Source organism: Oncorhynchus gorbuscha, linkage group LG17 (assembly GCF_021184085.1).
Source record: "Oncorhynchus gorbuscha isolate QuinsamMale2020 ecotype Even-year linkage group LG17, OgorEven_v1.0, whole genome shotgun sequence".
NCBI classification, from domain to species: Eukaryota; Metazoa; Chordata; class Actinopteri; order Salmoniformes; family Salmonidae; genus Oncorhynchus; species Oncorhynchus gorbuscha.
In genome coordinates, this window is record NC_060189.1 from 17596431 (window position 1) to 17621481 (window position 25051).

General features: G+C 40.1%; 3 protein-coding genes across 5 annotated transcripts in view; all 3 read left to right on the forward strand.

Moving 5' to 3' along the window:
• Window positions 1-219: 219 nt before the first annotated feature.
• On the forward strand, window positions 220-4963 carry LOC124002111 (cell cycle control protein 50A-like). Its single transcript, XM_046309391.1, has 7 exons — window positions 220-761; window positions 935-1054; window positions 1458-1565; window positions 1712-1796; window positions 2683-2826; window positions 2911-3123; window positions 3389-4963. The coding sequence occupies exons 1-7, from the start codon at window positions 513-515 to the stop codon at window positions 3580-3582; spliced, it is 1113 nt and encodes a 370-aa protein (XP_046165347.1). The 5' UTR covers window positions 220-512; the 3' UTR covers window positions 3583-4963.
• A 4703-nt stretch (window positions 4964-9666) lies between these two features.
• LOC124001705 (cytochrome c oxidase subunit 7A2, mitochondrial-like) lies at window positions 9667-15562 on the forward strand. Its single transcript, XM_046308707.1, has 4 exons — window positions 9667-9844; window positions 12571-12660; window positions 13594-13678; window positions 15325-15562. Exons 1-4 carry the CDS (start codon window positions 9827-9829, stop codon window positions 15378-15380), a joined length of 249 nt encoding a protein of 82 aa, XP_046164663.1. The 5' UTR covers window positions 9667-9826; the 3' UTR covers window positions 15381-15562.
• Window positions 15563-17597: 2035 nt separating this feature from the next.
• Window positions 17598-25051, forward strand: part of LOC124001189 (collagen alpha-1(XII) chain-like) — an 87014-nt gene continuing 79560 nt past the window's right edge. The window contains exons 1-5 of one of the 3 annotated variants that reach the window (XM_046307795.1): window positions 17598-17816; window positions 18627-18731; window positions 23257-23373; window positions 23493-23636; window positions 24638-24694. In XM_046307795.1, coding sequence (XP_046163751.1) covers window positions 18662-18731; window positions 23257-23373; window positions 23493-23636; window positions 24638-24694 — 388 coding nt within the window. In that variant the 5' untranslated portion in view covers window positions 17598-17816; window positions 18627-18661. The remainder of the gene's footprint in view (window positions 17817-18626; window positions 18732-23256; window positions 23374-23492; window positions 23637-24637; window positions 24695-25051) is intronic. The other 2 variants (XM_046307794.1, XM_046307796.1) reach the window with 2 other exon arrangements.

The window sequence follows — 25051 nt, forward strand, 5'->3', positions numbered from 1 at the left end:
AGAATGACAGATCTATAACACACATTTCTATGTGAATTGGTTTTCGCCAAAAAAGTTACATATTGCAGCTTTAATGATGAATACATCCTATACAACAATAAATATATATGTTTTAATTATAATTGAACATTGTCTGTTCGGATGGGAGTTTCAAACCTCTGCCTCACACCGAAAAAATTATTCTGATTCATTTATATGGTCTCACAAGGGTATTTTTTTAGAGAATCAAAGGGGCGTGCTCTTTACCTGATCACGTGCAACATCCTCGGATTAATAGAAATTTCCTGATTTATTCTCATAACTGCCTACTTTCGCTCTCACGGTAACTCGAAATTCCCACCAAAGTAAATCCACAATGTTTTGTATTTTTTTTTAATGATTACATTTAACGCTACGTAACATTATCGAGAAGATAACGGGTTGATTCACTTAGAAACGAAAGTTTACTCGCGACAGCCAGCTGTCACTGTTGTTGACAGTGTGGATTATTTTGTTCGACGAGAACTGCAGACATGATGGCGTCTAGCTACAACGCTAAGGAAGAGGACAGACACCAGCCTGGTGCTACGGGCCATGTAGGCGAAGGAACTATGACAAATAAAATGCCTGACAACACTGCGTTCAAACAGCAAAGACTGCCCGCTTGGCAACCTATTTTGACAGCCGGCACTGTTCTTCCTGCTTTCTTTGTAATTGGTCTCATCTTCATCCCCATCGGCGTTGGGCTTTTCGTGACCTCAAACAACATCAAAGAGTTCGAGGTAACGTTCGCTAACAATCCATAAAGTATAGGTACCAGAGCATAGTCAATTCATTTTGATTGTGTATGGGTTAACGCTGTTGGCTGGCTAAACATCTTTCAGTTTGTCTGCTTTGAGTGTAATTGTTAGCTAAATTGACGCTAAGTGTTATTGATCATCTCCCTAATTTACAGATTGATTACACTGGTGTTGACATGTCAAGTCCGTGCTACAACTGTTCTCAAAGCTACAGCTGGAACAACACAAAGTCATGCACCTGTTCTGTACCCTTCTCTCTGGATCAACCATTTGAGGTGAACTGAACATAATCTGCAACTTTATTTACCCGTTTGGGTCCTCAAAGTACTGTATAATCACATTTAAATGTGTAGACAAGTCAATCGGTAATAACTGGACTGGAGGCATACTTCGTGTCCATTAGCTGCTCTATTTAGAAACACTTAACGGTCGGCCTCTATTCAGAATCGATCATTACTATTTTACACCATTTCCCTGAATGTTATTTATTATGCACTCAAATAGATTTTACAGGATGACGTTATTATGTGAAGGAAATCCTTATTTAGACTCTCCGCCTCCTGCACTTTCATCTTGGAGTTGCAGCATTGTTGCAATGTCTTATGAAGGCCTATTCTCTCATCCGATGAATAACTAAACTAATGTATTACTCATTGATCTGAAATTCTTCCCCGACAGAGTAATGTCTTCATGTACTACGGATTGTCCAACTTTTATCAGAATCACAGACGCTATGTGAAGTCCAGAGATGACAGCCAGTTAAACGGAGATAAGACTTCTCTACAGGTATGGCACAGGTACACTTAATTGTGAGGGCGTAAGCTACATCTGTCAAGTATCACATTATACATTGAATAGATGTCGGCCTAATTGTTAGCTTTAAACATCCATTATTTTTACGCTGCACTGAAACTTCTTGGCACTCTTTACAGAGCCCCAGCAAGGAATGTGAGCCGTACCGCAGCAGTGACAATCCTATTGCTCCATGTGGTGCTATCGCCAATAGCCTCTTCAATGGTAAGACTTGAGGGCGGAATTCACTTAACAAATAGTTGCCATTTTCGGTTCCGCAGTCTCCTAGTAACATTACGGCACACACCAATGCGTAACTACAAACTTATATAAAACTATTTTCAGTGCATTCGGAAAGTATTCAGACCTCAGTTTGGCTGGGCAGCCAGCTCTTGGAAGAGTCTTGGTGGTTCCAAACTTCTTCCATTTAAGAATGATTGAGGCCACTGTGTTCTTTGGGGACCTTCAATGCTGCATACATTTTTTTGGTATCCTTCCCCAGATCTGTGCCTCCACACAATCTTGTCTCGACACTCTATGGACAATTCCTTCAACCTTATGGCTTGGTTTTTTGCTTTTACATGCACTATAAAATGTGGGACCTTATATAGACTGGTGTGTTCCTTTCTAAATATTGTCCAATCAATTGAATTTACCACAGGTGGACTCCAATCAAATTATAGAAACATCTCAAGGATGATCAATGGAATCAGGATACACCTGAGCTCGGTTTCGAGTCTCATACTCATAGCAAAGGGTCTGAATACGTATGTAAATAAGGCATTTCTGTTTTATTTTGAACGCATTAGCCAAAATGTCTAATGTCTGTTTCTGCTTTGTCATTGTGGCGTATCGTGTGTAGATTGAGAGGGGGGGGGGGGGGGGGTGTTTTAATGAATTTTAGAATAAGGCTGTAACGTAACAAAATGTGGAAAAAGGGAAGGGGTCTGAATACTTTACAAATGTACTGTAGATAAACGTCTACCTATTTGGACCAACCCTTGACTAGAGGTTTTGGAGTGGCTTTACTCTAGTTTGCCATGAAGCATCAGTGTTGGTCCACTATTTCAGAGACCGTGCTTGCTATTGACTGCCATGTATTTCTCATCAGACACTCTGGAGCTCTATTACATTGACCCCAATGGCTCCAGAACCGCAATTCCTCTGGTAAAGAAGGGTATTGCATGGTGGACGGACAAGCATGTCAAATTCAGGAACCCCAGTGGAAACAACAACCTCACTGTAGTTTTCCAAGGTGATTTGCATACCATGCAAAATGACACAACTACCTTGTAATAATCTTATTATCATGACTGACTTGGACTTTTTCCTCCTTCAGGCACAAGCAAACCTGTGAACTGGAGAAGGCCTGTCTTTGAGCTGGACCCATCAGACTCTGACAACAATGGCTTCATCAATGAGGATTTCATTGTGTGGATGAGGACTGCTGCCCTGCCCACCTTCCGCAAGCTGTACCGCATCATCCAGAAGAAACCCAACAACATGACCCCCACGTTGCCCCGAGGAGAATACATCCTGGAGGTCACCTACAGTATCCTTTTGAAAAAGACTGCAATACAGTACAACCTAGAGATTCGTGGCAGGCATATGTTTGTATTGAGTGAACATTGCACATAGGAGACAGCGCCATATGAGTTTGTGTTCAGTTATAAACCTATGTAGAGTACAATGCTTACTGTAATGAATGTTTATTCTCTTTTACCATTCACAAAGTCTACATAAGACACGCACAATTATCTTTAGAATCCTTGTGTCCAGATGCGCTGCTGTCATTTTCTTTAACCATGTGACCTCAGATTACCCTGTGCGAAGCTTCGATGGTAGGAAGCGCATGATTCTGAGCGCCATCTCCTGGATGGGTGGCAAAAACCCCTTCCTGGGCATTGCTTACATCACTGTGGGCTCTGTCTGCTTCTGCCTGGGCTTAGTCCTCCTCAGCATCCACTACAGATATGGCAAACGTAACAACAGTGCAGATATTTCCAGCTGAAGGCCTTGCTCATATGGAGACCCTACCTCCTCCTCCCTCTGCATGCCTGGGTCTAGCCACCACTAGTTTTCCCTGCTCTGGACTGCTTGCTGATTTAGCCTGGAGGCACTGCTCTGTGTTTGTTAATGTTTGTTTTGTGTTGTAATGTTAGCTCACTCATTCCCACCTCCAGTGGAAGGCTGCAGTCAGGTGTTTTTTCAGAAGGGTGCTTATATATAATTTCAGCATGTTCTAGATATCTGTTGTAAAGAACTTACACCATTGCGGATTCTCGTGACAAAGGTCTGTTCTACACAATATATGTCTGTAATATTGTGCCCTCCTGAAAAAGGCCTGTGTGTGTGTGTGTGTGTGTGTGTGTGTGTGTGTGTGTGTGTGTGTGTGTGTGTGTGTGTGTGTGTGTGTGTTACACCCTGTAAATGAATGGGATGAGACACACAAAGGCTCTGGGAGCTTAGGATACTGTGTCTTTGTACAAGATGACTGCTGAAATTGTTCTGAAGTACATAGTGTTTGTATTATCTTTTTATCTTATCTCAAAAGACAACATGTATATTATTTGAGCAATGTATGTTGTATGGCTTGATGGCACTATTTTAATGTAAGTTCCACACACATTTATTCTGTAATATTTCCTGTTTGAATGTACTAATGTTTTTAATTTACATACCTCTGAGGCAATTTCAAACAGATTTGAATTGGGGGAAAAGTTCATAGACATGTTGATTGTTTAAGGATATAAGCAGTTATTGATTTGATCGAATAAATGTTCACTAATCGATTTTATTGCTACTCAACAAAAGAGATCTTATTGAGATTGGTTTGTCAATGTTTATCACATTTTGATCAATTACTGTATTGGTCAAACTGGTTTTCTCTAGTATGGTATGTGTGAAATCCTATTTTGTCCTCTTAGGATACAGCCATAGCCAACTTGATCTGAAGGTTTTATGGACCAATGCTGTTGACGTTGTCTCTACAATGGAACTTTTTGACTTGACTATCAAAATGAATTTTAAAACATTTAACAAGCTTCATTTCAATGTTGACCAAATGCTATGCATTTTAAAAGTGTTACATTTGTTATGCAGTACTTGAATTTTTATTTAGGTTTTGTTTTTTAAAGCTAATTCTGCCCTTTATTCTTTAATATATTGCGTTGGATAATCTGCTGATGTTTCAAAAGTGAATCAAATGTGAAAAATGGTATTTGCAAGTTATTTATTGGTTTTTATTTCCCTCATCAATGTTAATGGAAATGAAATGTGAGGTGTATTCCTGGGTGTTGCCCAATGATGGAAATAAACCCTAGAATTTGCTTGCTATGTTCTGGCCAATGAGGGGCTTTGCAGCCAACGATCAGCCATGTAAGTCCCACATACACGTAGGAATGAATGGAATTATAGAGTATTTAATTTCAAGGACAAAAGTACATATTGTATTGGGGACAGTAAAATGAGAACTTTCAAAATAATTATTTTTAGCTTACAGAACATGATTAAAGTATGCATTAAGCTGTCTGTAATAGAATAAATGTGACAAAAACAAATGTAGACATTAGTAAATGTATTTCTATAGCGTCCAAATAATTTTACAATGTGGGGGAGTGCCAAGATGGAGGTGTGGGGGCTTTAAAACAGAGCTCCCTGTCAGTCATCTAGTGTATATATAAAACTGGCATTGCCCCATACCAAGTTATTACACACACACACACACACACACACACACACACACACACACACACAGGTACTCTATCACAATTTCCACATTTCAGAAGTTACTGACTCTCAGTTGCCAACTGAATGTCAGGCCAGGCTTCTCTAAATTTGAGCAGAGAACACACCAATTGCCAATGTCACTTTCTGCCATACGGGGAAACTGACTTTTTCCAGATTGGCAGCAACCACCTTCATAGACTACGGTGAGCGTTTCATCCCATGTAGGAGCTGCACCTACTTTTCACAATTCCGGGATAATATTGTCCGACCAATTTTCCAAAGTGGAAACTGTCAGTTTATTGAGGAATATACAGTACCAGTCAAGATTTGGACACACCTACTCTTTCAAGGGGTTTTCTTTATGTTTACTATTTTCTACATTGTAGAAAAATAGTGAAGACATCAAAACTATGAAATAACACATATGGAGGATGTAGTAACCAAAAAAGTGTTAAACAAATTTAAATCTATTTTTTATTCTTCAAAGTAGCCAACCTTTGCCTTGATGACAGCTTTGCACACTCTTGGCATTCTCTCAACCAGCTTCACCTGGAATACTTTTCCAACCTTCTTGAAAGAGTTACCACATATGCTGAGCATTTGTTGGCTGCTTTTCCTTCACTCTGCGGTCCAACTCATCCCAGACCATCTCAATTTGGTTGAGGTTGGGTGATTGTGGAGGCCAGGTCATCTGATGCAGCACTCCATCACTCTCCTTATTGGTCAAATAGCCTTTACACAGCCTGGAGGTATGTTGGGACATTGTCCTGTTGAAAAACAAATTATAATCAAATTATAATCGCACTAAGCGCAAACCAGAACTGTCATGTTCAAAACATATTGATACAACAGTAGCTAAGATTAGGAGAGGTCTGGCCATAATAAAGTGCTACTCTTCCTTCTTAACAACCCTATCAACAAGGCAGGTCCTACAGGCCCTAGTTTTGCTGCACATAGACTACTGTTCAGTAGTGTGGTCAGGTGCCACAAAGAGGGACTTAGGAAAATTGCAGTTGGCTCAGAATAGGGCAGCACAGCTGGCCCTTAAAGTACACAGAGAGCTAACATTAATGACATGCATGTCAATCTCTCATGGCTCAAAGTGGAAGAGAGATTGATGTCATCACTACTTGTTTTTGTAAGAAGTGTTGACAAGCTGAATGTACCGAGCTGTCTGTTTAAACTACGGACACCCCAAGGCCAAAACAGACTATGGGAGGTGCACAGTACTACATAGAGCCATGACTACATGGAACTCTATTCCACATCAGGTAACTGATGCAAGCAATAGTATCATTTTTTTTTTAAAGGTAAAAGTACACCGTATGGAACAGCAGGGACTGTGAAGACACACACAAAGGTACATACACACACATGCGTATACATTGTAATATTGTTGTATGGTGGTACTATACATTTTGTGTTGTACATTTTGTATTGTAGATATGTAGTGGTGTAATAATGTAATAATAATATGATGTACTGTTTTATCTTTTGCTTTATATTCAATGTTAGTACTTTATGTGTTTGGGATCCCAGGAAGAGTAGCTGCTGACTTGGCACCAACTAATGGTTCCCTAATCCCTAATAAATACAAATGTAAAATTATACAAAATATCTGATCGTTACACTAGCACCAGTCTACAAGGGTCCAGCCTTCACACAAAGCAACCAATGAGCAGCGTGTGAACATATTGCAGCAATTTCCGGTCGTCTCTAGTTACTACAGCCACAAAGTCATAGTTATGGCTAAACCTCACCTCTTTCTACAATTTATCTTCTTAAAATCCGATTTTAAACCTAACCCTAATCACACTACTAACCGTATGCCTTACCCTAACTTTGAATTGAGATTTTGTTTTGTATTTTGTTTTCATACATTTGTACGTTTTGGGCTTTGTGGCTGTGGTAGCCTCAGCGTGATTCTGGGGGGTATGGCAACGCGAGACTATGGCTCTGTTAACAAGTGACAAAGATTATGGATTTTCTGACAAGATATGTCTCGCCGCCATAACAATGCGAGTCGTTGTCGGCGCATTTGGCACAGCTGGATGTCCAGCTCCCGCCTATCCTTTCTTTGAATTGGTGGATACAATTTAAGGGTTTTTATTGGCATGGGTAACATATGTCTACATTTCCAAAGAAAGTGAAATAGATAATAAACAAGAGTGAAATAAACAATAAACAATGTACAGTAAACATTACACTCACAAACGTTCCAAAGGAATAGAGACATTTCATATGTCGTATTATAGCGTTATACAGTGTTGTAACGATGTGCAAATAGTTAAAGTACAAAGGGGAAAATAAATACATGGAAACATAGGTTGTATTTACAATGGTGTTTGTTCTTCACTGGTTGCCCTTTTCTTATGGCAACAGGTCACAAATCTTGCTGCTGTGATTACACATTGTGGTATTTCACCCAAGAGATATGGGAGTTTATCAAAATTGGATTTGTTTTTGAATTCTTTGTGGGTCAAATCAAATCAAATGCTATTGGTCACATACACGTGCTTAAAAGATGTTATTGGTCACATACACGTGCTTAAAAGATGTTATTGGTCACATACACATGCTTAAAATATGTTATTGGTCACATACACATGCTTAAAATATGTTATTGCGGGTTTAGCAAAATACTTGTGCTTCTAGCTCCGACAGTAAAGTAATATCTACCAAGTAATATCCGACAAACACACAACATATACCCAATACACACACAAAATAATGGAATTAAGCATATTTAAATATATGGACGAGCAATGTCAGAGAGACATAGAATAAAATACAGTAGAATAGTATAGGATACAGTATATACATATGAGATGGGTAATGCAAGATATGTAGACAGAATTAAAGTGACGAGTGTTCCATTTATTAAAGTGGGCAGGGTATGTGTAATTTGAGGGAAATATGTTTATTTAAATGGTCAAACAGGTTAGGAAGTGCAGCTCAGTTTCCACCTCATTTTGTGGGCGGTGTGCACACATTATTGTAATCGTTTTATTAATTTCAATGAGGGTTGGTGACGTCAACCGCCTGTATTCAATGGAGAGAGATGCTATGCTACTTGCTTTGTGGAATAATTCAGACATAACTGTAAGGAATAAGTCATTGTTCTACCCCAGCTGGCATGAGAGGAATTTTGACTTTGTTTTAGATGTTTTTTGACCACAAGGGTAATATTCTCACATATGAACAATTTATAATATTGAAAGAGTTTCCAATACCTTTCAGAGAGTTACTTTCTGTGATTAAAGCCGTTCCCAGTGGTTTAAATACACAAATGAAAACTCATCTTAGCTTAGGTAATAATCACAAAGTTTATCCAGAACTCAGATTGGAAGGCGTGGGCTTACTTGAGAAATCTTGTTGTAATAAATATATAAGACATTCTTCATTCACAAAACCAACTTACACCGAGAGGAAAGTTTTTCTGGAACATGCTTATTCCTGACATTGTCTGGAAAAATGCATGGTTAAGGCCTTACAAATATTGTATACCAAACCAAGTTAAGGAAATACACTTTAACATTTTACATAAGATATATCCATGTAATTCTATGATATCTAAATTTGTGGCAATTGATGATATCTGCATTTTCTGTGAAAAAGAAGGTGAGAATCTGTCTCACTTGTTCTTTGAATGTAAATTTGTGTACAAATTTTGGGAAAACCTTGCAAAATACTTATATACAATTATGAACACTAGCTATGTTTTTGACATGAAAGATATAATATGTTACAATTGCAATGATAACAAGACCACTGAAATGATTGTGAATTATTTTATTCTTGTTGCCAAATACTTCATACACAAACAGAAATTCCAAAATTCTACACCAAAATTACATTTTTTTTTGATTGAATTGAACTATTTTATTAAAACATTAACCCTTGTGAACAATAACAATAACATTTTTCTAAATCATTACAGTAAGATTTTTTCAGAGTGATTACAATTGCACTAGAATTGTTTGTTTTTTTTAAATTGTTTTTTTGTTGTTTCAGTATTTTCTCGTTAATATCTGAGTTCTGTTTTATATGATGTAAGAATGTAAATTGTTGACCTGTATTTTGAATTTTAAAAAATATAAAAATGCTATGCTTTACTAGCCTCAATTTATGAATATGCATAGCCATCACGACTCCCATATAAGGTGTTTTTTCTCAGCTTTGTCGGGATGTCACGTGTCCTACTTATATCAGTACACTCGTAACATGGATTACGGAACTTCCATTTGATCAAATTAACCTCATTTAGCAAATAAGCCATTATTTTTGGAGGGACCAAATTCAGCTCTCATTGATTTCCATACAAAAACTCCTTGCTTGGTGGGCGAAACAACGCCACCTGCTGGAGGGAGACAGAGTTTCTGCCGAGTTGGGCCACTCTCACCGGCTTCTTCTCTAGTGACTGACAACTGCAATTTATTCGCCATAAAGAATCTTGGGATATCACCGGAAGCACAGTAGATAGGTTTTCAAAGTGTCCTTGTGCACTCACCTAGAAGTTTACCAAAATGTACAGACAATTTATGGTAAGCGTTCAATTATATATTCGACCAATTGTTATGTATTTGTGTACGCTATTCGATGTTTTATTTTTGGCTACTGCCGTTATCTGACATATGCCTCAAGTGAACTCTAAGCTACCGAGCTATGTTGCTAAGCTAGCGTGTAACGTTAACCGTTGACTAACTAGCCTTTTTTGTCAGGGTAGTTGACATACTAGCTAGCTATCACCTGATTTTAACCTGATAACCTGATTTTACACAATCAAGTTAGCCTTCTGATCTAAACACAACTGTTTTTATACAGTATATTGTTAACCTAGCTAGAATGACACATGTTAGCTACTCTGTAAGCTAACTGCGTAACTATACTTATTCAATCAGCTAAACCTAGCTTGCCACGTATTCTCTTCCACCGTCTTGAATTGTCATCCACAAGTGTAAAGGTCACAGGTTAGCTAGGAAAATTCTGACTAACTCTAACTATCCAAGTGTTGTAAAAGGTGGCGTTTGCGCGTACACTTGTCATGTGAATGGCTATTTTTGGAACAGGGTTTACGTCATCTGACACTTAAAGATGCGCTACGCTTCCTGGTTGCTAAAATTCTAATAGTCCGCCTAATTTCAGGTTGTGACAAAATAAGCAGTCATTGTGTAAAGAATAATTGTACCATTTAAACCGATATGAAATATATTTTCCATTACTAAACATATTGTATATACATCTGTTTGAAGCTGGTGTAGAAAACCGAAAGTAAAAGACGCAGAACCTTTAGCACGCGAAGCATAGACATAGCACACACAGAACAGATCTACCGCTTATTAGACTTGCTTTCAACTTGAATGAATGATCTATAACTAAAATGTGAATTTGGGCAGGTAGCCCAAAAAGTTACATTGTAGCTCTAATGTATGTGTGTGGAGGATAATGGCGCTTTCAAGATAATTGGCATCAATGATCTTCACTTCGGAAAGTCGGAGCTGTAGAAAGATGCCAGAGTTTCCGACTTGGAATTACGAGATGACGTTCAAAAATATGTTCCCCAGTCGGAGCTTGTTTTTTTCCCCGACTTCCCAGTTGTCTTGAAAGCTTGGAAGTCTGAGATTTCCGAGTTACCAGTGGTTTTGAACACGGCATAATTTATGCTCAACTGTCTAGAATCACAGCTAGCTACATGGCTTTCTAATGGACCAATTATCTTGGCTAGATCTACAGTATCTAGCAGAAGGTGTACATTATACAGTATATACAAAAGTATGTGGACACCCCTTCAAATTAATGGATTTGGCTATTTCAGCCACACCTGTTGCTGACAGGTTTATACAATCGAGCACACAGCCAGGCAGTCTACATAGACAAACATTGACAGTAGAATGGCCTTACTAAAGAGGTCAGTGACTTTCAACATGGTGCTGTCATAGGATGCCATCTTTCCAACAAGTCAGTTTGTCAAATTTCTGCCCTGCTAGAGCTGCCCCGGTCAACTGTAAGTGCTGTTATTGTGAAGTGGAAACGTCTTGGAGCACCAATGATTGAGCTGTAAAGTGGTAGGCTACCCAAGCTCACAAAACAGGACAGAATAGTGCTGAAGTGCGTAGTTCCTAAAAATATTCTGGCCTCAGTTGCAACGCTCACTACAGAGTTCCAAACTGCCTCAAGAAGCAACGTCAGCACAATAACTGTTTGTCGGGAGCTTCATAAAATGGGTTTCCATGGCCGAGCAGCCGCACACAATGCCAAGCGTCGGCTGGAGTGGTGTAAAGCTCGCCGCCATTGGACTCTGGAGCAGTGGCAACGCATTCTCTGGAGTGATGAATCATGCCCTACCATCTGGCAGTCTGACGGACAAATTTGTGTTTGGTGGATGCCAGGTGAACGCTACCTGCCCGAATGCATAGTGCCAACTGTAAAGTTTGGTGGAGGAGGAATAATGGCTTGGCTTCTTAGTTCCAGTGAAGGGAAATCTTAACGCTACAGATGCTAGTGACATTCTAGACGATTCTGTGCTTCCTGCTTTGTGGCAACAGTTTGGGGGAGCCCCTTTCCTGTTTCAGTATGACAATTACCCCTGTGCACAAAGCGAGGTCCATACAGAAATGGTTCGTTGAGATCTGTGTCAAAGAATTTGACTGGCTTGTATAACCGATGTGAAATGGCTGGCTAGTTAGCGGTGGTGCGCGCTAATAGCGTTTCAAGCGGTGACGTCACTTGCTCTGAGACCTTAAAGTAGTTGTTCCCCTTGCTCTGCAAGAGCCACTGCTTTTGTGGAGCGATGGGTAACGATGCTTTGAGGGTGGCTGTTGTCGGTGTGCAGAGGGTCCCTGGTTCGAGCCCAGGTAGGGGAGAGGGACGGAAGCTATACTGTTACACTTGCACAGAGCCCTGTCCTCAACCCCATCGAACACCTTTGGGATTAATTGGAACGCCGACTGCGAGCCAGGCCTAATCACCCAACATCAGTGCCCGACCTCACTAATGCTCTTAGCAAGTCCCCGCAGCAATGTTCCAACATCTTGTGGAAAGCCTTCCCAGAAGAGTGGAGGCTGTTATAGCAGCAAAGGGGGGACCAACTCTATATTAATGCCCATGATTTTGAAATTAGATGTTCAACGAGCAGGTGTCCACATTCTTTTGGTCATGCATTGTAGCTAAAGCAAGGTTATTCGTTAGTGCACATGTAAATACTTCAGTAATCATTTCCAGTTAATGTTTTTATTTTTCTGCATCTCTTCCTGATCACCTATATGTTTAGAGACTTCAGCAGCTGTCCAGCCGGACTATCTCCAGTAGTGCCCGCAGACAAGTGGACAACATGGTCAAGGAGAAGCAGAAGCTGTTCCAGGTAAGCTCTAGGGCCAAGACAGGCAGATGGCGATGGAGTGGAAATGTGGAATGGAACACCTGTCTACCAAAGCTCAAATACTGTTTTTAAAAGTTGACAATTCTGTTCTGGTTTTGTTTACCTAATTTTGACAGTCAATATGTGTTCAATCTTGTTTGACTAGTAATGGTGCAGTAATGCTAAGGTTAAAGTTTGCACTTTATTCTCAGGTTCTGGAAACAGAATCTTATTTTCCCACCATTGTAGCCTGAAAGATAAGTATTTGTTTGCTCATAGGTTCACTCTTAGTTTGGGCTGGGCTGACTAATTTTGCATGCAGCGTGATATGCAAACAGCTGATACAAAATGAGACTTTTGATATCAGTGCTTTGCTGAATCTTGAATAACACCCAGGGGATGTCCATTGCCCTGCTTTAAAAATTGTGCATCGCCTCATGGACGTCCCGGTCGTGGCCGGCTGGGACAGAGCCTGGGCTCGAACCCAGAATCTCTGGTGGCACTGTGGCTTAGACCACTGCGCCACCCGGGGGGCTGATTTTCTGCAATTTGTTGTTGGTTTTCATCTTAGCCTAATAATTACCTGATCCTTTTAAGGTCATAATGTTCATGGTAAGTGTTTCCGTTTGTATTAGGTTAGGCTGTAATATGTCCCAAGTAGAACTTTGCTTTCCAATAAGTATAAATCTTTTAAAAACGTTTACTTGTTTTAATTGCAGTTCTAAACATCTCACAAAATAATTGGGGCTATTGTAGTGCAGTGTGTGTTGATTAAGGAAATATTCAGGTGGTTCAAAAGTGCTTAGACCATTTTAAAATACAGCCACCACCCAGACCGAACCATTTAAATTTGTGGTTCATATGTTGCTATGAAGGGCTTCTTTGCATACTTCTGAATATCATTTTAGGCTAATTTCCTCTTCCCTGTTTACACAGGCAGATAACGGGATACCAGTCCATCTGAAGGGAGGAGCCAAGGATGCTATTCTGTACAGGGCAACGATGGCCCTTACAGTCTTTGGTAAGTATGCATTACTTGTTGTACAGCCCTGATATGACCCTCCTTGAATGTAACATTGATTGTAAGTGCTAATGGAATTTTTACGGCATATGGTCAAATAATATACAGTGCCTTGCGAAAGTATTCGGCCCCCTTGAACTTTGCGACCTTTTGCCACATTTCAGGCTTCAAACTTAATGATATAAAACTATATTTTTTTGTGAAGAATCAACAACAAGTCGGACACAATCATGAAGTGGAATGACATTTATTGGATATCTCAAACTTTTTTAACATATCAAAAACTGAAAAATTGGGCGTGCAAAATTATTCAGCCCCCTTAAGTTATAATACTTTGTAGCGCCACCTTTTTCTGCGATTACAGCTGTAAGTTGCTTGGGGTATGTCTATCAGTTTTGCACATCGAGAGACTGACATTTTTGTGTTCAGGGTGATAAGCTGTGTTGCTTTTACGCCAAACATAACGTTTTGCATTGTTTCCAAAAAGTTCAATTTTGGTTTCATCTGACCAGAGCACCTTCATCCACATGTTTGGTGTGACTCCCAGGTGGCTTGTGGCAAACTTTAAACGACACTTTTTATGGATATCTTTAAGAAATGGCTTTCTTCTTGCCACTCTTCCATAAAGGCCAGATTTGTGCAATATACGACTGATTGTTGTCCTATGGACAGAGTTTCCCACCTCAGCTGTAGATCTCTGCAGTTCATCCAGAGTGATCATGGGCCTCTTGGCTGCATCTCTGATCAGTCTTCTCCTTGTATGAGCTGAAAGTGTAGAGGGACGGCCAGGTCTTGGTAGATTTTCAGTGGTCTGATACTCCTTCCATTTCAATATTATCACTTGCACAGTGCTCCTTGGGATGTTTAAAGCTTGGGAAATCTTTTTGTATCCAAATCCGTCTTTAAACTTCTTCACAACAGTATCTCGGACCTGCCTGGTGTGTTCCTTGTTCTTCATGATGCTCTCTGCGCTTTTAACGGACCTCTGAGACTATCACAGTGCAGGTGCATTTATACGGAGACTTGATTACACACAGGTGGATTGTATTTATCATCATTAGTCATTTAGGTCAACATTGGATCATTCAGAGATCCTCACTGAACTTCTGGTGAGTTTGCTGCACTGAAAGTAAAAGGGCTGAATCATTTTGTACGCCCAATTTTTCAGTTTTTGATTTGTTAAAAAAGTTTGAAATATCCAATAAATGTCATTCCACTTCATGATTGTGTCCCACTTTTTGTTGATTCTTCACAAAAAAATACAGTTTTATATCTTTATGTTTGAAGCCTGAAATGTGGCAAAAGGTCGCAAAGTTCAAGGGGGCCGAATACTTTCGCAAGGCACTGTAGATCAGGTCTAACTACAAACAGTGGAGTCAAATACCAGTTTCTCACATTTCCTGCTTTTTTAAAAATTTGACCTTTATTTAACAAGGCAAGTCAGTTAAGAACAAGTTCTTATTTTCAATGATGGCCTAGGAACAGTGGGTTAACTGCCTTGATCAGGGGCAGAATGACAGATATTTACCTTTTCAGCTCGGGGATTCGATCTTGCAACCTTCCGAGTCTAGTCCAACACTCTAACCACTAGGCTACCTACCGCCCCTATGCCTGTTATATAAAGCATCTTTCTCCTCTCTTCACAGGAAGTGGATTTGTCGTGTATGAACTCCTCAATGCAGCAATGCCCAAGAAGGCATGAGTGCCCTTATCCATTTCCATCCCTAAATGAATCTTCTCTGTGGTACAGATAGATGTATGATCTGGGAGATTTTTTTTTTTTTGTCCTGTCAATAATGCCAATTTGTTTCATGCATGGGATCAATATTTATTGATTGTTCAATGAATGTACCATAGAGAATAAAACCACAATACAAAGTCTCATCCATTTGAATGTTATCATTTCAAAATCTCAATACATCTGATATAAAGAGTTATTTATTTTTAGATACAGAATATGTATACTTTGTCTATAGCAATTCTGTTTTTAGCTGTGATTGTGTACATGAACCAATAGATAAACCATTATATGGGACAAAAGCCCCTGGCTTATAGGCTAATGGTTACTTCTGTGCATGTGGTTGACTTTCAATGCTCTGCCCAAAATGTATTTCCTGCTTTTAAACACTAGAGGCCCTCACTGATCATGAAATGAGGGACATTTGACCATGTTTACAATCATCCCAAGAGTGACACTGCCTCAATGAAACCCAAGCTGTTCAAGGTTGTTGATATGGGCTACCCAGTGGTGTAGTAGTGGTTACGCTCAAATTTAGCTAAAGAAAATATCAAAACTGAAGGAAAGGCACCCCATGTGGAAAAATTGTGAGAAACAATGACACACACTCTGAATGACCTAAAATTATGAATCCCATATGGGTCTTTCACAGTCAGGCCAACCTAAACTGTACTGTGCAGTAGGCTAATAGTATGTATACAATAGATGACTGAGTCAGAAATTCACAGGTTTCAAACATTCCACATCATGCTTTAAAAATGGTTTTTTACAGAAAAACAAAATTGTATGTTTTAAGTCTATAACAATGCTTAAACCACACCAGGAGACCAATTTTGAGGTTGGACAAATCGAAGAAATTTGGATTTATTAGAGTAGTTACCCTTTAATTCAATTGTTTGATTAGAGGTGTTTCTGTAGCGCATGAGGAGTTTGCTAAAGTAATGGCCACTGGATTGATGCAAATAATCATATGATTCTGAGTGGGCATGGGCTACTTTATACCTACACTTAATGGAGAAGGCTTTTGGGAAAGCCTTTCCATCTACCAGAAGACAGTGAGACCTATTATTAACATCACTATATTTTTCCCGTTCCTTAATTGTTTTAAACCTGGACGTTTTACTTCATATTATGAAGCATGTCTTACCATGTCTTAGCCAAAACCCCACCGTAGAAACGTGGAGGCAATTATTTTGATAGACTTACTCGTATGCGTTCCCCTGTTCTATTGGTTTATGTCAACGGTTTTTCATTGTATAGCAGCTAAATGCAATATCGTAAACATATTATCAAACCATGATAGTTGTTGCATCTTTAAGTCCCTCCTCCTTCTAACGGATATTTCCATATCTGTCCGCTTGCATGTGCGGTGTTTTCTCGCTAATTGCATTTTGGAATATCCATGCATAGGCCAACTGCAGTGCGAACATTGCTGCCTCTAAAATGTGAATAAATTATAGTTTATCAATATTTTAAGCTAGACATTCCTATCCTTTCCATCAGTCCTATTAATTTATACGGCGTATACGTCCACTACACCACTATCATACGTATCAACGGGGGTTAAGAAGTGAATAATATTAAGAAAATAAGTGGGTATACCCTCCGATACACCACTGGGACTACCTGTCCCGTACAATTACTTAATCAAGTGAAATTGTACTAAATAAGTTTAATAGTTTATTGTTTGCAGTTGTCATTACATTTACATTACATTTAAGTCATTTAGCAGACGCTCTTATCCAGAGCGACTTGTAGGACCATGTCATTGTGTTTTAAAATCGGTGGAATTGTATGTGTACAAGTTACCCGCATGTAGTCTAGGTTGCCCTGGCGACTGCATATATTCTCAGAGAGATCCACAAGAAAATCCACGAACGAGTCGTTTGGATAGTAAATTCAGCTGGTTTTTATTGATTGAACAAATACTTTCACTGAAATAGTTAGTAGACCATTTTTAAAAACCTAATATAGCCTACATTTGAATTTCCTCAGGGTTGACTGGCCAAATAGACTGTGACTCACATTATCCCTGTTAACCCGTTATAGACACTTAAGACAGAAGATCGTGATGTGCCAAAGGAATGCAGAAAAGAATGCACTTCCCCGAAGTGTATTCCCACTGGTGAATGTTTCACATATCAAACCATGGCAAGGTTTACCGGTGGACTTTCGTAAGAGTTTACGGCGGTAAAATGAGAGTTGGGGACAGCCCCCTATTAAGTAGCAGATTGTGGAAAGATTCTACCCACTTGGACAGAGACTTCCTTCTTGTACATCTGCTGTTGGAGCTTCCAGTAGCCAGCTAGAGGAGAGAAGGGTATACCCAGAGCTCCTAAAAGTTATCTTCAACGAGATTGCTTTAACATTTTTTGATTTTATTCTGTCCGAATTGACCAGGTGAGCTACAAATATTTTTATTTGATCCTGCTGTTGATTAGAAATAATTCATACAAAATAAATGCCTTTCAATGAATAAGACATTGTGCTAATCTGTATGTGCTATTTGTGCACCTTTTCAAAGACCTGGATACAGGAACGCAAATATGAATTTATTTCTGGGAAGATTAGTGATTTTTTTCGCGGTCGGTTAATTCTTTAGGTTATAGTTTGTCCATAAAGAAACACGTCTATGTTGGATTATTTCTGGACCCAGTGTGTAATCAAGAATTATACTGTATGAGAGTATGCGCATCGAAGGAGAATAGTTTAGCCAAAGTAATCAATATGTTAGTTGATAATTGGTAAAACTTTACTTTAAAGCAATGATACATTTGCTATTGGGCATATTGTTTTGGCAAACGTTTTTTATTCTACATAATATATATACTTTTATAATCTATGAGCCTAACCCATACAACAGGTTTAATTATGATTACATTATTTATTAACAGTGAGTGAAATAAATACATTTTTAGACTACTTATGATTAATAACGAATATAGTTTAGAAAAAAAGTGATTCTATTTTTTGAGATAACCGTGCATAAAGTGACAGAAGTTAGGTCGTTAAATATGTATACTTTTTTCTCTCTTTCATTGTACCAAATTTTGCCAGACAGTGGTTTAGGTAAATTCCTCCACTGGCAGATGTCCTTTCAGTCAGGCAAATGTAATCTATTCCCTTTCAAGGGCTCGTGACTTTCTGGCCACTCTCATCCCAACGCTACACTAAATGGGTTTGAACATTTGATTGCAACTCTCTTCTCAGATTGATTCATGTGCTGCTGACCATACCGTATAAAAATGAAGATAAGGCTGTCGCTGGCCGTGGCTGCCTTTGTTACTGTGTTATTCTCCACAGTTGAAGCTCAAGGTAAATGTCCCTTCCCCCTATCCCTCCTGTCAAACCTTTTCATATACCCTCCAACTCTCTCTCTCTATCGCTCTCTCTCTCTCTCTCTCTCTCTCTCGTTGTTTGATTACAGTGTTTAGGATGTAGGGGTTTTATTGTGTGTGGACCTACTATCACATGGAAACAACCCTAATGCATTGTACAGTATGATTAATAAAATTATACCCAGTTATGTGTGTATTGTGCTTGATTTGACTTGTCCTGAACCTCGTCTCTTGTTCTGTAATGTATTATACGTTATTTCAGAATAGTTACAATTGCATTTACTCAATCCTGGTACATGTATATAATATTTTCTAAATTCGTTTTTATAATTATGATAGGACATATACAAACTCTGTCATGAAACCAAAATCAGGAAATGTCTCCAGCTATGCCAATGAGAAATCAGGGACTCTGGTATTATGTCATCAACAGTCATCTGTAATACCCAGTATGTGACATTACTGTCTCAACATTTGGATCTGACTTTTATGTTGATGTCAGAGTCCTCACAGGGCTCTGAAACCATCATGTCTAACCATAGTCGTATTGATGTTATGGTTTGGTAAAAGAATCCAGGACTCAATAGTCATTCCTTCATTGAAAATTAGATAGGATTTTTTATTTTTTATTTATATTCCAATGATGTGTTCTAAAACAAAAGTACACTAAAAAGAAGTAAAACTAAAATAATTTCATGGTTTAGTTATTCCCCTCTGTAATTATGTCAACTAAAATGAAGTTTACATTAGCTGTTCTAGATTTGAGTATTTCTCATATTTCGATCGCCAAACAAAATAAGTGGTCATGACATGATCATTTGTAGAAATGTGAGATCATAGTTTCAATATCCCTGATGTTCAAAACATGAGAATTCAATTCTTATGTTTTTTTGAAGTGAAAAAACATTTTCAGACCAAAGACAAAAACCCAAAATGGAAAGTTCTGATTATTTCCCCTGAAAGCTTTTTTGGGGAGTCCGATGTCTACTCCCATATATCTTCACTAACGGAATGTAAATTAATCCTCAGACAGGGCAAAGACAAAGATAATGTGGCATTCTCGAAAACGTTGAGTTGCGATCCATATGGAAAGTTAATTTGTAGTAATTTTTGTCAGTACATGTTGCGAAATTACTTTGGCATCCCTTCTGCCTCTTTTGGAGAGTCATAGCTCTTTCCTCTGAATGACTGACTGGCTGTAGACGAATGTTACTGACAGTAGCCAGAGTCTGGCTTATGGGAAAGGCAGAGGTGTCCTCTGGTCAACCAGGATGCTGTGATGTGCATCCACGCCTGTTGAGGGAACTCGACCGAAAAGATATCCACCAATGTTTATTGTGATTATTTTATATCTTCAATGCTTTTTTTCAATGTCTTGTTTTAGAAAAGTATGTTAAAATGCAAGATGAGAAGATTGAACAGAAAATGTGCGCAGTAACAACTCTGTAACAACTGTGTTTCCAACTATTTACGACTTTTTCTACAACAATGCTCAAACAGCTTGAGCAAAGTGACACAGCTCTTTACTTTTGTGAGTGAAAACAACCTCCCTACCCACTTTCCTTACCCAACGTCCCCCTCCATCTCCCCACCTTCCCTTTACTCAACACCCCTCCCTACCCACTTTCCTTACCCAACTTCCCCCTCCATCTCCCCCTCCCCTTTACTCAACACCCTCCCTACCCACTTTCCTTACCAAACTTCCCCTCCATCTCCCGACCTCCCTTTCCTCAACACCCATCCCTACCCACTTTCCTTACCCAACTTCCCTCCATCTCCCCCTCCGCTTTACTCAACACCCTCCCTACCCACTTTCCTTACCCAACTTCCCCATCCATCTCACCACCTCCCCTTTACTTAACACCCCTCTCTACCCACTTTCCTTACCCAACTTCCCCTCCATCTCCCCACCTCCCCTTAACACCCCTCCCTACCCACTTTCCTTACCCAACTTCCCCTCCATCTCTCCACCTCCCCTTTACTCAACACCCTCCCTACCCACTTTCCTTACCCAACTTCCCCCTCCATCTCCCCACCTCCCCTTAACACCCCTCCCTACCCACTTTCCTTACCCAACTTCCCCCTCCATCTCTCCACCTCCCCTTTACTCAACACCCCTCCCTACCCACTTTCCTTACCCAACTTCCCTCCATCTCTCCACCTCCCTTTACTCAACACCCCTCCCTACCCACTTTCCTTACCCAACTTCCCTCCATCTCCCCACCTCCCCTTAACACCCCTCCCTACCCACTTTCCTTACCCAACTTCCCCCTCCATCTCTCCACCTCACCTTTACTCAACACCCCTCCCTACCCACTTTCCTTACCCAACTTCCCCTCCATCTCTCCACCTCCCCTTTACTCAACACCCCTCCCTACCCACTTTCCTTACCCAACTTCCCCCTCCATCTCCCCACCTACCCTTTACTCAACACCCCTCCCTACCCACTTTCCTTATCCAACTTCCCCCTCCATCTCCCCACCTCCCCTTTACTCAACACCCCTCCCTACCCACTTTCCTTACCCAACTTCCCCCTCCATCTCCCCACCTCCCCTTTACTCAACACCCCTCCCTACCCACTTTCCTTACCCAACTTCCCCTCCATCTCCCCACCTCCCCTTTACTCAACACCCCTCCCTACCCACTTTCCTTACCCAACTTCCCCCTCCATCTCCCCACCTCCCCTTTACTCAACACCCCTCCCTACCCACTTTCCTTACCCAACTTCCCCCTCCATCTCCCCACCTCCCCTTTACTCAACACCCCTCCCTACCCACTTTCCTTACCCAACTTCCCCCTCCATCTCCCCACCTCCCCTTAACACCCCTCCCTACCCACTTTCCTTACCCAACTTCCCCCTCCATCTCCCCACCTCCCCTTTACTCAACACCCCTCCCTACCCCCAAGTGGGTTTATTTATTCTTGTTCAGAGACTTTCTTGGAGACATGAGGGGAGCTTTCCCGGGCCCCCTGAATTGATGTCAGGTTGGTGATCCTCTTTTACTGTGTACCAATAGCAGCTTAGTTCAGGTCCTAGTTGTTGTCCGCCTGTGCATTCAGTGTGTCCTGAGCTGTGGCTTTCTCAGTGGGTATTTTACGATGATATTCTTGCATCCCATCCCACTGCCCCTCCTCAACAGCTTGCATGCCACCCACCTGCTGACATGGTCTGCAAGGCCAGCCTTGGCATGTATGTCTTCATCACATACTCATCATCATCATGGACTATAGTATGTAGCATATAAGAAGTGCCTATACAGACATAGGCTAGAGGAGGAAGAGGCACTCCTACAGCACCTCACTTCGTAGATGTTAAGACTCTTACATTCTGACAGTTCTAGCTATCTTGTTATTCTGTTTACCCTCAAGTACATGTTTATATGTCCAAACACTTTTGTTTCCCATTTAACTGTACTCACATAAAGGTGAAAGGTCACTCAACACTCAGCTGATCTAAATAGGTTGCATGTGAACCCCAACTGAGGAAGAATATCATGTTAAAATATGTTTATTATCTCTGTGTGTGGTCCGTCATGTACATGGAAACTTTCATCCAATTTGTCAAGTTGTTCTAAACAACTTTCCCACGTACATGTGCATGGTGCCGTGGCAGCCAGCTCAATATGGACACGTGTGTTGTCGTCAGATGGCATCTGTTGTTTTATTTTTTTCAATATATTTGTAAATGATTTTCCTCTGTATCTCAACTCTCTCTTCATGTTGTCTGTGTAAGGCAAGCAGTGTCCCAGCACCTCATGCCATGCTGTTCACTCTGCCAATGAAAAGAACGTACACAACAGTCTCCCGTGACACATTGTGTATTCTTTTTGCAAGGTTTGCAATGGATTTATGCCAATGACTTGTGCTAGTCTCTAAATATACAAATAGTTTGTCAAAATATGTATATATACTCTGTATATATAACATGTGTTAAAATCAGCAAATGCCATCAACATTACCTGGCAATCTTGACTCCATTGTATAATCAAGAATGTTGGAATGAAAATGTTGTTGTACTTGTGTGTTGTTCCAATCAACTCCATGACTTGAGAGCAACCTGTTGGTGCTGGTTGGTTGGGCATGCGTGGTAATGACTGCACTCAGCATGTATTGGATGGTTCACTCAATGTTTGTCCTTAGGGGAGTTTTGTGTGGAGTTGGTCTGTATTAATGTTGTTTACTCCAGACTTCCGGTGCTTGAGTTGCTGACTAGGGTCACCTGGTTGTGCAACTCAAACAAATGCCATTTTGTTTTCCAAAATGGCTTCTCACACTTTTTAAATGTTGTTGTAAGTTTATTTTTTGTCACATTTAACATGGATGTGGGTTTTTGTCTCCCTCAACAATGAACGTCTCAACTTCAGTCATGAAGTGTTTATCGTTGGGCTAAATGTGAATGCTTGATATAAAATGCCTTGCTGAAATACTTGATCAACACTTATATACTCATACCCATGTTTTGCTCTCATGTAAGTTAACATCAGTTCCTCTTTTGTTTGCAGTGGAGCCCCCCTCAGACTTGAAATTTAAAATTCTAAATGAGAACACAGTGCAAATGTCATGGAGAAAACCATCGCAAAGGATACAAGGCTACAGAATACAAGTTGTATCGGATACAGGTTCGTATTTATTGATCTCAGCAGTTAATTGACGTTTGCCTTACTAGTTATAGCCTTTCATGCCAAGCTGAATGATCATTTGCACCAATGCTAATGGCAACCCATTCTCTATATCCCAGATGAACCAGCCAAAGAGTTTAACCTCCCAGCCACTGCTACAAAGACGTCTATCCCAGACCTGACTCCTGATCTGGACTACTCAGTGTCCATCATCTCCTATGATGGCACAGAGGAGAGTATACCCATCTTTGGCCAGCTCACTAGTAAGTGCTCAATATTCAAAACAAAACAAATGCGTCTCCTGCACCAAATACAACAGGTGTAGACCTTAAAGTGAAATGCTTAAATTACTTAAAAATAAGTTGAAATGTAGCAAATAATTAAGGAGCAACAATAAAATAACAGTAGCAAAGCTATATACAGGGGGTTTCTGTACAGAGGACTCCGGTACAGGGTCAATATGAGGGGGCACCAGTTAGCCAATGTAATTGAGGTAATATGTACATGTAGGTAGAGGTAAAGTGACTATGCATGGATTATAAACAGGGAGTAGAAACAGCGTAAAAATGTGGGGTGGGGACAATGCAATTAGTCCTGGTAGCCATTTTATTAACTGTTCAAGAGTCTTATGGCTTGGGGGTAGAAGCTGTAAAGAAGCATTTTTGACCTAGACTTGGCGCTCCGGTACAGCTTGCCGTGTGGTAGCAGAGAGAACAGTCTATGACTAGGATGGCTGGAGTCCTTGGCATTTTTTGGGGCTTTCCTCTGACACTGCCTGGTATAGAGGTCCTGGATGGCAGGAAGCTTGGGCCCAGTGATATATTCTGATGCTGTTACAAGATTAAAAATAACTTGTGTGAAAAGTCAGATGGCTTCCCCAAAAGCCTGATGTGGACTGATATTAAAAAAAGGGTTTAACCTCAGATCAGATCACTCAGCCATAGGAACAATGGGCCAATTACATAGTTTCAAGCCTCCAGCTGTCTATGGTGTAGCTGCCAAGTGAGATGAAAAACATACGATTTTTAATGGAACAAATGAGAGTTTATAGCATTAGCTTCTAGACACATCAGAAGAAGGAAATCACATTTGATTATTGAAACTTGAATAATTTATAGCTAATGAACCAGGAAAAATATGTTTATATGTATGTGGTTGATATCTCATTGAAGAGGCTTGATGATGTGTTGATTGTCTTGGATTTATACATGGCCTATGGCACACAGGATGTCATGATAACAGTTCAAGTTCTCTTGTGTTTCAGTTCAATCCAGTAACACAAGTGGAACAGCAAGGAGACCTCAGACTTCAGATGCAATCAGTAAGTCTGTTTATCTCAATGTCAACCAATCCCCTCTATGCCCATTGCCTGTCCACATAGCTGTACCATTTTTCCAGTACATTTTTTTGTGTTTGTCCATGAACTTCCATCATAATAGTTTTCTCTGGAATATTTTTCTCAGCCTCAAATAGCCCTTCTGTACTGATGAGTTGTCACAGTGTGAGCAGACAGGTGGACCGACAGTGGCTGAGAATGTACACTGTAATTCGTAATTGAAAACTGTCTTCACATTGAGGCAAACGGGTTCCTTTTGGGCTCCCATAATCCAATGAGTGGGATGACGTCACTGTCATGCCAACTCGGTACATGTCCGTCCTTTAAATTAAATGTTGAAAG